The 10993-nt window shown below is 38.6% G+C and overlaps 1 protein-coding gene across 1 annotated transcript in view; it reads left to right on the top strand.

The window, feature by feature from the left end:
- The first annotated feature begins 5210 nt into the window (after positions 1–5210).
- ZNF277 (zinc finger protein 277) overlaps positions 5211–10993 on the top strand; it is a 33575-nt gene continuing 27792 nt past the window's right edge. Inside the window, exons 1-3 of the mRNA XM_010083627.1 lie at positions 5211–5399; positions 8505–8593; positions 10568–10650. Coding sequence (XP_010081929.1) covers positions 5341–5399; positions 8505–8593; positions 10568–10650 — 231 coding nt within the window. The 5' untranslated portion in view covers positions 5211–5340. The remainder of the gene's footprint in view (positions 5400–8504; positions 8594–10567; positions 10651–10993) is intronic.

Here is a 10993-nt window from a genome sequence, read left to right on the forward strand (position 1 = left end):
TTTTTACATAATACAATCTACAACCTAAAGCATTGTTGTTGTTCCATAAACTGTAAAAAATGACATGTAAACTGTAAATATGTGTCTTAAGCCAATTTGTATGAATTCTGCTTTCGTGATCTCATTTCTCAGACTATGTGCAGCCTTGAGTTTTCAGCGTATTCTTCATCTGATGATAAAATGCTTAGTCTTCTTAAAATTAGTTAGATTTCTTCTTCCCTAGTTAAAAACCCTTGTCTTTGGAGTTATATTATCTCCTTTCCTTCTGGGCTCGTGAATCTGATTCCTTTTTATATATGTGGTGGCAAAGCTTCAAAAGAAGGGTACAAGTGCCCCTCTCCTCGGCGTTCCCTGCACGCTGATGTAGGGAGATCCTCCCTCAGCTCGCTGGTTGCCTGCTGAGGGGTCTGCCTCTCCCTGAGCTCTGCAGCTCGAGTCAGGGCTGCAGGTTACACCCCAGGGCCAAGCCATGTGAGTCAGGAGTTGTAATGGTGAAGTTATTTCATGGATCTGAACCCTAGTACCTCCAGTTTCCAGTTAGAGAATGTAATTTATACAGCAGTGCTCAACTTGTCCCCAGATCTAGTCAGAGCACATAGTTCACATGTGCAACCGAGAAGAATTGAGCACAACAGCTCTTACTGCATTAAGTGCGTTATGTTTGCCTGTGCTGACAACAGTAGGTTTTGCAAACGGAAGCCAGAGCTGGATGTCCTTGTTAGGAAGCACAGTGATAACATCTTAGGGTTTTCTTTTCCTTTGTGTGTAATGCTTTTGAAGGAACCCTGCACACTTATTAAGGCACGCTTATGGTGAAATCACATGAAACAGCTGAGGCTGTTGAGCTGAGAAGAGAGGAAGAAGCTGAGATGAGAAGAGGAAGGTCATGATTCATCTTGCTGCTTCTCCTTAGTTTGCTCTTGCACTTGGTGGACTCTTCTGTGAGCATTTTCAATATTATTGAGCAAAAAGAAAAGAAGTGAGTCGTTCTGTCTGGCTAAAGAGTCAAATCAACTCATCAAAGGACTGTCAAGCACAGGAGCCAGAACAAGCAGAAGGGCTATAGTAGATGGTTAGGAGTGGTAGGGTAAGGTGGAGAAAGACAGGATAACAAGACGTTCTGTCACTTCTTGGTGGCAGCAAGCTGTAACGTTGGCTAAACCATCTCCTGGAACTTTGCCTTTCACAAGTCACCTTCAGCCAGAATCTTTCCTTCCTTTTCTGTCTGATACTCACATCTATTTTATTGGCCGTAAAATTACATGGCATATTGCTTTGTGATAATTGCATGTGTGATTGTGCGGGTAGAGTACGTTGCCCGTACTGCTATTGTCTGTATTATAACTGTGTGGGTGTAACATTTACTTAATGTGCAAACTAACATTGGTTTTGAATAGAGAACAATTGTATTTGAAACTAAAATATTCCAATAAGGAAAATGAATCCATTTTGAGCCTGTTGCTTCATTATCTGTGAAGATTAACTAGTCTATATTATAATAACACTTAAAATAAAATAGAGCCGTGTAATTTCTGTAACAGGCAACCTTTTTCCGTTTTCTTTTATCGCTGTTCTAATTGTGTGTAGAGTTCCTGTGCAGGGGTCAGGATTCCATTGCACTAGGTATCCTATCAGTGCCTATAACAAAAAAATAGTGCCTGTTCCAGTTTTGAAAGTAACTTGTGTTATCCAGATAATTTTCTATGCCATCTCATGATCAAATGTCTTTGAAGTATTAATTTTATTTTCCCCTGAAGAACTGGGTATACTTCACAGTCTTTGTTTTCAAAGAGTATGTTCATTTAGTCTCTTCTTTCTACTAATATTTTACTGATTTAATACTAATTTTTAGCTCTGAATTAGCTGTAAAAGACGGTAATTTTGTCTGTCCTGTTAAAGGTTGAACAACATGGTATTTGAGTGAACTGGACAATAAAAGTACTATTCAGTGTTGACAAATGCAGAGTAATGCACGTGGGAGTGAACACAAAGAATATGACCACTGTCATGTATGTTAACATCTGATTTACAATTTTTTTGAGACCTCGCAATCACTGAAGATAACTTAGTCGTTAATTCAATGATCCTAAAAGCGAGCAAAATGCTAGGAATAAAAAAGATATAGAGACTGAGGAAAAACTGTGCTCATTTAGAAATCAGTTTTCTTCCACTTTTGGGTGCTTTCAAGTCACTGCTCACCCCAGCACATGAAGAAGGGTAGAGTAGAACAAGCCAACAGTTGAACAAGGACAAGGAATGAAGCACCATTAGGAGCGTGTGAAATGTTCCTGCGGGTTATTGTAGGTGTTGAAAGACAACAATTTCAAATAGTGCAGTAGAGAAAAAAAAAAAAAAAAAAAGAGCCACAAAACACTGTTAAACTGAGGTACTCATATAGCCTGTGACTAGACTCTCCACCCTCAGATTTCTTGAAGACTATGCTCTTCGTGTGAGTACTGTTTGCGCTATTTTTATGTACTTCCCCAGGTAATTGCTTCTTGCCCCTATCAGCCAGGGTGCTTGCACTAGACGGATGTTTAATCTGACCCTGTGAAGTCATTCTTGTGGACTTTTAAGAGAAGACTGTGGAGATTTTAAGAGAAGATTATGGAGATTTTAAGAGAAGAGCTTGCTGCTTTTCCCTCATTTTTAAGTTTCTCTGCATGTGGAAGTCCTGGTGGAGTCTGAGAACTCGATCTGAGTGTTTTTATTTCCCTGTTGTTTTTCAGTACCTGTGGCCACTCTGCTCCAAATATAGCATCAAAATTAGCTGCTTTTGCAGAGATTTCAATAATATGCTTAGCTTTACTTGTACTATTTTATGTTTCTGTCATGTGTTAGTCCATTAAGTGCTACGCTAAAGTCTGTACGTCTTTGTTCAGCTCTGTGCATTTGTTCTCTTTTTCGGTGTTTTGTGCAGCAGATGAGTACAAAGATATTTTAATTGATTCTTTTTCTCTCACCTCCTCCTTTAAGTGCCTTTGAAATAAATTGCATAAACTTCTGCAGTTACCACACTGGTCCAGCAGACTATATTTAAAATCTTCACTTTCAATGTTACCTACTCTCTTTGGGCAGCAAAAAAATCTTCGCCCCAATTTATTCCTTTCTGCGACTCACCACTACAATTAAAGATTAACAGCCATGTTCTTCCAACCCAAGCAATTGCTATTACCAAGTACCCATGCTAAATAAGTGTATTGGCTCCTTGTGTATGGTGAGTTCCTGCCACACACACCTGTGTTTTGACAGTTGGGTTGTTGAGGCAGATAGGCACTTGTTTATTTGGACTTCTAAGTGTTTAAATAGGTCATTGCAAGAGACCTAAACTAAAAGTGAACAAAACGCAGTGTAGCTGCTTACTGAGCACAGCTGAACTGGGTGACATCTTCCTAGTTCTCTTGGCATCAGTGAGAGTCAGCAATTGCAAAGGAAACTAATTTGCTCTACTTTGCTCTGTAAACATGTCTTAATGATTCTTCAGCCTGCAAAGCAGTCCTGTCTGCAAGAATGCACAAAACTAAGAGTCTTGCAGGTAACATCAGTTTTGCCTGGGAGAGCTGACCGTTTCAGGAGCATTGCTCTAGCATTTAGTGTAGCAGCTGTTGTTCTTAAAAGTAGGGAAAAATGGAACAATGCATACAATGCTAGTTTAATAAAGAAGTGTCTGGGGGAAGGGAATGGGCTGAAGTGCAAGTAAAACTATGAGAGGAAAAAGGTTAGATTGTCAACAGCGGTTGTATTGCTCCAGGTAATGCCATGCTTTGTGTGCTGCCATGTCTCAATGCTGTTTAGTTTTATGAGTTGAACTGAGTGTAACCTGACCATCAGTCTGCAGCCAAGTCACTGCCTTTCCGGGAAGTTTTATTTTTCAAGTGCCATAAGTAGAAGCCTTAACAGTTGTGCGGGGCAGATATGTTGTTCCAGGAACAGCATGAAACTGATGAAGCCGCATTTTCTATGGTTTTGTACCATTTCCCACCTGTGGCTCCCAGTAGTTCCAGTTTACCCTCAGTCCCCTGAAGCCCCCTCGTCAGGCAGCCATCAGCACACGCTGTGCCTGCTCTGGAGCACTTCATGTCTGCGATGGCTGGCCAGCCACTCCTGAACAGTGTGTGCGATGGATAGCAGAGTCTCATGCCCCTCTCTGTGTCTTTCTTTACCTGGATGGACCATACAGATTTTTAAATTCCTTCATGACAAAATAATAGACTTGAGAGAAGGTCTCATAGAATGGTTTGGGTTGGAAGGGACCTTAAAGATCATCGAGTTCCAACCCCCCTGCCATGGGCAGGGACACCTTCCACTAGACCAGGTTGCTCAAAGCCTCATCCAATCTGGCCTTGGGGCATCCACAGCTTCTCTGGGCAGCCTCTTCCTGTGCCTCATCACCCTCACAGTAAAAAAAGTCTTCCTAATATCTAATCTAAATCTACACTTTTTCAGCTTAAATCCGTTGCCCTTTGTCCTGTCATTACACTCCCTGATCAAGAGTGTCCCCCCATCCCTCCTGTAGGCCCCCTTCAGGTACTGGAAGGCCACTATAAGGTCTCCCTGATGCCTTCTCTTCTCTAGGATGAATGACCCCAACTCTCTCAGCCTGTCCTCATATGGGAGGTGCTCCAGCCCTCTTTTCCGTTGTCACAAAACAGTGAGATGCTAATGGGAAAAAAAAAAAAGGCAAGACAAATTCATACAGACCTTCAAGAGTCAATCAGAAAATGATAGAAGTATTGTGCAATAAATAAAAGTATAGTTAGGAGAAATCAACATACAAAACAGTTACTGCTATACATTCTAAAGCCTCTCTGATGGTGTGAGGAATGTGGCAAAGAGTAGCTTCTTCATATCAACAGGTAGACTAGGTAGTGAGAGGAAGAAAAGTAGGTTTCTCATCATGAAACTTCCTTTAGTAATAAGCAGAGCACTTGTGTCTGTTTGACTTGGTGTCATCTAGGAGTTTCAGTTGGAGCAGATACTTGAGAACTGTCCTATGCTAACCTCCTACCATCCTTCTTGGAAATAATGCAGTCAACTCACTTCCGAGCACCTTGTTGCTGGAGTGATCCATGCAATTAAAAAAAAAAAAAAAAAAAAGAGACCCAACAAAACAGGTTTTACATGTTCTGCCTAAGAGTACTCCAAGTGATGTAGAATTATTCACTTAGGCAAAAGTAATTATTATTTTTATTTATTTTAGATACAGAGTCTATTTTGGAACCTCTGTCTCTGCCAGAAAGTCCAGGTGGTGTTGCTGCTGTAGAAAGTTCTCCCTATGTGCCTTGTATTTTCTGCAAAGAATGCTATATCTTAGCAGAACAAAACCAGCTCCTGAAGCACATGATTATTGAACACAAGCTCGTCATAGCAGATGTGAAACTGGTTGCAGATTTCAGAAGGTAAGTGTTATATTGTTTAAAATTACCTTTTAAAAATACCTTAAAAAGCAATGGGATGTTGTGGGAGGATTTTTATTTCTTTTTTGATGAGCTTTTTGTTGCTGGATTTTAAGGTTGTTTTTCTGTTCCCCTCCCACTCCCCAGCCCCTAGATGATTCAATATTAGAATACAGGGTAATTCCTGTGTTAAACATTCTTTGACATATCCTAGGGACTTCTCAGGTTCTATCACTGATCAACAAGTTGTGTACAAACTAGAAAGCTGTTTATGTCATAAAGCACATTCTAGAGAAATAACTCTCCTAATTTTTGGCTTTATTCATAAAGGACAAGACTATTTCTACCACTGTACGAGGTCCTAAAGCTGTGTATTGTACCCAGAAGCTGCTCAGTGCAGGATCTCTCACATTCTGGGATGAAATTCATTTGCCCTATTTTAAGGATGCCAATATTTCCCCATAGCAATTACATTTAATCCTTAACTATATTTTACAGTACTGTGATCTACATACAACTGTGACTCCTTCTACAGCAGTGTCATTGATCCTCTCAGTAGGGTCGCATTTGGCTTTCTCTCTCTTAACTTCCTCCAGCAGCTGGCATGGCCCCAGCTGGCTTGCAGGTTCAGAGACTAGGCGCTTGCTTGGCATTTGCTTTCACACACAGTAATGTACGGGCCAGGCGGTAGGCTAGACAATACCTCCCAGTTTGTAGATAGTTCTGTTGCAGTGTTTAAATGTTACCTGGATAATTTCTCAACTAAAAGTTTTCTGGTAGGTATTCAGTGATTAGTTACTCAGCCAAAGCAAATAACTTGTGTCTATCAAAGTCCAAAAAGATGAAGTATTAAGGATGGAATTTAGGAAGAGAAATATAAGCCATATAAATCCTTGTTCAGATGTATGAGCTTAACGTTGCTTAAAATTGAAAACCGATACTTGTTTTTGTTTGGGTTTATACTGAAAGCAGGCAGAACAAGAATGCAATGTTCTTTGGAGATAATACTAGTTTCTTCAAATAAATAAAGGGATCAGACCTGCTCAGTCATGGACCGCCAGTTTAAGTGTGCTTTGAGGGATTATTCTGTGTTAATAGAAATGTATTTTAAAATCACCTTTTCAGGAAAATGTCCATTTAGATTATTTTTGCTGCTAATGCATTTGGAAGGTAGCCAAATCTTACACAAAGTGGCTCCAGGATGTGAAATGATGGAGTTGTGACTCAAAGTGCACCTTCTCTTATTTGTGGTACTGAATATCAGTAAAATAGTCTAATACTATGCACCAAAAAAAAGAAAGTATAATCTGAGGTGTTAAACTGAAGTGTGGAAAAATACAGGGAAACAACTATGAAAGCATAGTAATTTTTTTATATTTAGCAATAACTTACAATCAGTTTTAGGAATACATTTCTTGGCAGAACTGAAAAAAAGTGGAGAATCCAGAGAGGAGCAATCCTAACAGAATTTTTTTTTTTTTTAATTTGGAAGAATAAAGATAAGTTGGTATTAGAGCAAGGGGAAGAGATGAGGGGAATAAGCTTCCATTGCATGACTGGACATGATCACTCATGGACGCTGATGACTCATTCTCTCTCCCTGCAAGTACGATAAAGCATTGGCTTTATTTGATCATTGATTATTTGGGTTAAGTCTTATGATATGAAATCCCTTAACAGTAAGCTTCATGTCACAGATGGTTATGGTTAGATGAGTTTGTCTGAATGGTGTTCATTTATTTCAGTGCAGGGAACAGACTAAATGACATCTTGAAACCCCTTCATTTGCACATTTATGTCCTAAAAGCTCGAGGATGACTTATTCTGGAAGCCTTGCTGTTCCGTGTCGCAGCAAGACTGTTTCATTGTGCATTTTAAACAGCAGAGTACAGAGGGTGACAACAAAATGCTCACCTTGCACTTACTGACATGTAATGATGCCTCTGAATGAGCTTCAGCCATGCATGCTGGCTTCACTACACTTAGCTGTCTGCTGTACCGGAGGTTAATCCTCTCCATGTCAGAGTTAGAAGAAACAAATATGTGCTGATTCCTTGGCTGTTGCAGTTAAAATCCTCATATAGTAAGACAGATAGTAAATAGAAGTAATATGGACCATCATGGGATGTGATAGCTGTGGCGAGTAAACTTCTAGATTGCACAAGTATAAAAGCAACAAGTATTTAGAAATGTCCTCATAATAATAGTATCTGATTTTTTATGTTTCTTTTCCCCGCTTGATGGCATGTCAGTAGGAAGCTGTTGTTGAATAGCCTTTACCTTACCGACTCTCGCATGCTTTATATCACACACGAGTCATAAGTATAAATACCAGCATGCACTTAAGCATTTTCAGATTATTTTTTTAATAGTAAGATTCTGAATAATTAGCACAAGGACTGCTTGGTTCCTTTTGTCATGTAATTGGAGGTGATGATTTCTTCTTGGTTAGACAGTAGTTTCTAGTTCAGTGGGAACATAATCTCAGCTGGGGTCTGTTAATGACGCTATAATACAATGATAGTACAAAAATGTTTCTAAACTGTAGTTGATGGGTTAAACCTTCAAGATGTGTTTAGGATTTTCCTTACTCTGACTGCTATCCCACCCCCAGGTGTTCAGGGACTTCATTTTTCTGTCTTTCTAGTTGTCTACCAAGCTACAGCTTTCACTGTAACTCCACAGTGGGAGACCTGCCAAAACCCCGCTTTTGACAAGTTGGTGTTTTTACCAAGTTTCAGATTCCTGCCTGCATCTTGCAGAACACAGACCACAATATTTTGTGAATTTGAGAATATTCTGTAGTATATCTTTTCGGTAAAGATGCAATTTTGTCTGAAGATGTGAATAGGTCACAGTGTTTATGTAAAGCTTAATGCAAATCTGTCTTACTGAGTTCTTTGCTTTGACAAGATGGCTAAATCCAGTTTCAATTAAGGTGAATGAATTTAATGAATTGGAAAACTAGATTAAAGGAAGAAAAAACAGATGCAGGAATTTAAAAAAAAAGAAAACACTTAATAATTTAGAGGATGGAAAATGCGAGAGCAAACCAACTATTTATTAATGTTTCCCTTTTCACTAATCATCTCCTCCTTATTTTTAAAGATACATCTTGTACTGGAAGAAGAGGTTTGCAGAACAGCCCATCACAGATTTTTGTAGTGTGATAAGAACAAATTCGGAAGCTCCTTTAGGTAAGTATGCTACTTGCTTACTCTCTGTTGGCCAGGTCATGTGATAATTTCTGGCATATCCTGCTGCTTTGATCAGCCGAGTGTGAAGTAATCTGACACTAGGTCAGAAAACCACAAAAATAATGTTTAACTCTTAACCACATATTTAAACTTAGCTTTTCCAAGGATTGCAACACGGGCTTTGGCACTGTGCTGAGTGAGGATGAGCTCAATACATGCTTAAATGCGCTGCCAAATCAGGGCCCGTTGCAAATCAAGACATAGAAGCGGTGCTGCTTACATCATGGCTGTGAAAGTTTTGGTACTGACTGCATAAATAATTGGTGACAGTCCTGAAAATGTGGAGAAACATTCCCAGTGAGCCGTCTTTTCTGACTTCACCCTGTCCACCATCCCCACTGATGCCACTAACTCTTCCTGGACATCAGGGCAACAGTCACCCTTCCTTTTCCCTGCCACAGTGCTTACTGCCCCGAGAGTATTAGGAGACAATGTCTTCATGGTAAGGTTACAAAGACTGCCATTTTCTGGGCTCCAACACAAGACCAAAGGCCATACTTAACGTTTCTGCTGCATTGGCACAGTGGGATGTTCCATCGTAAGGACAGTGATGAATGTGCAAAGGAAGTGGTTTTCTCAGAAGTAGCTGATGCATGTCTTTGGTTTCCCCTTTTCTAAGAGAAAAATATAGTTTACCTAAAAGCAGATGAAAGAATGTTAGGGCTTTCCTGTATCTTTAATTCTCCTTGGAGACCTTAAAAGAAAGGAAGAAATGCATGCAGCCAGTGTCAGAGATGAGTGGAAGGTGAAAACTGAGTTCAAAATGGATGACAATAAATTGTTTTAATTATTGAAATTAATTTTAAGAAAAATAGTCCTAGAAAACATGCAAATCACTCCAAATATCATAATTGTGTTTCTCTTACGTATGTATGGCTTTGCTTCTGAAATTTTATCACTTATCACTCAGTTTGAAAATTGCAAATCAAGTACCTAAATGCCAGAGCTTGCCAGAATTGTAATCCGTCAGTAGTCCTTCCAGAGGACAATACTTTGTTATTTGTTTGTTAACAAATTTGTTTATTTTAATGACTAGCTCCTTCAAATTTGATAGCTTAGAAATCAGGGGGTTTGTCTTACTTCACACAGGCTTTGGTATGAAAGGATGGGAAATGCTGAAATCTAGAAAGTTTAGAATTATAAAATAATAACAGTCACTTCAGCTCACCAACCACATAACCCTTTGATAAATTAGTTTTTTTCAAATGCAAAATACTTCTGTGTTTTTATATTTTCTTACATGCTGAATAATTTTAACGTAATTAATTGAATAAAATTTGTTTTATTATTAAATTGGATATGAACATAAATTTTAAAAATATTAGTAAACACAAAATGTGGGTAAAACACATAAGTAGAAATGTAAACTAGGCAAATCTCAATGTGTGTTACTAAAAAAGTTGTGGTGCATATCTGCAGATGGAATGAGATCTGATGGTAAAAGGTGGTGTGATTGGTCAGGGTAAGGGGAGGGTATACCAAATGATGATAACTACTGAAAACTGACAATTACTTAGGGAAATAACTGAAAATCCCACATGGAAGATAAAATGAAAGGTAATTTTGTTTTTCTTTCATGCAAACTTTTTAGTGTGACCAATATAAATTATTAAAATTGGTTTATGTCCCCAGAAGAACCATCATAAAAAAAGAATAAAGCTGGTAGTGGGGAAAGCCTATGCAAGACTTTTGTCTTTGTACTACAATATAAATGATGTAAAGGTATTATAAATATATACATATAAATATTTAAGCATTTCCCATTAAATAATTAAAATAACTGACTTTTATAGATTAAAAAACAGATTCTCACATTCTTAACACATGCCAAAGGTTTAGCAAATTATGTGCCAGAAATATTCAAAACAGCTGCAACTTCCCATCCCTTACCCACACTTCCTAATCTCTTAACAGAAGAACAGGAGAATTATTTTCTTCTATGTGATGTTTTACCAGAAGACAGGTTACTTAGAGAACAGCTTCAGCAAAAAAGACTGGTAAGAAATTGCTGCTGTTTCATTTATTGAGGTAAACAGTTCTGTGGTGTAATATATGGTAACCTGGTGGGCATTTTAGAGTGAAAGGATTTTTTGTTAGACCGCAAAATTCTGATTTCTTTTCTTGAAGCTTATTTCCCTAGCTGCTGCACAAACATACACAAACTCCTTGTTTACAGATTTTCCTTGGAATAAATTTACAGGTTGTATGTCAGTGTTCCACATGAGTGGAAAATATGCCCAGAGCACTGGAAAAGGCTGAGCGTGCTGAACGTTTTTCTTCTTGCAGGAATCTGCAATGCATTGACACGCTATCTTTATATAATAATATACATGTAGGGAA

The sequence above is a fragment of the Pterocles gutturalis genome, unplaced genomic scaffold, assembly GCF_000699245.1.
Source record: "Pterocles gutturalis isolate BGI_N339 unplaced genomic scaffold, ASM69924v1 scaffold2185, whole genome shotgun sequence".
Taxonomy (NCBI): Eukaryota; Metazoa; Chordata; class Aves; order Pterocliformes; family Pteroclidae; genus Pterocles; species Pterocles gutturalis.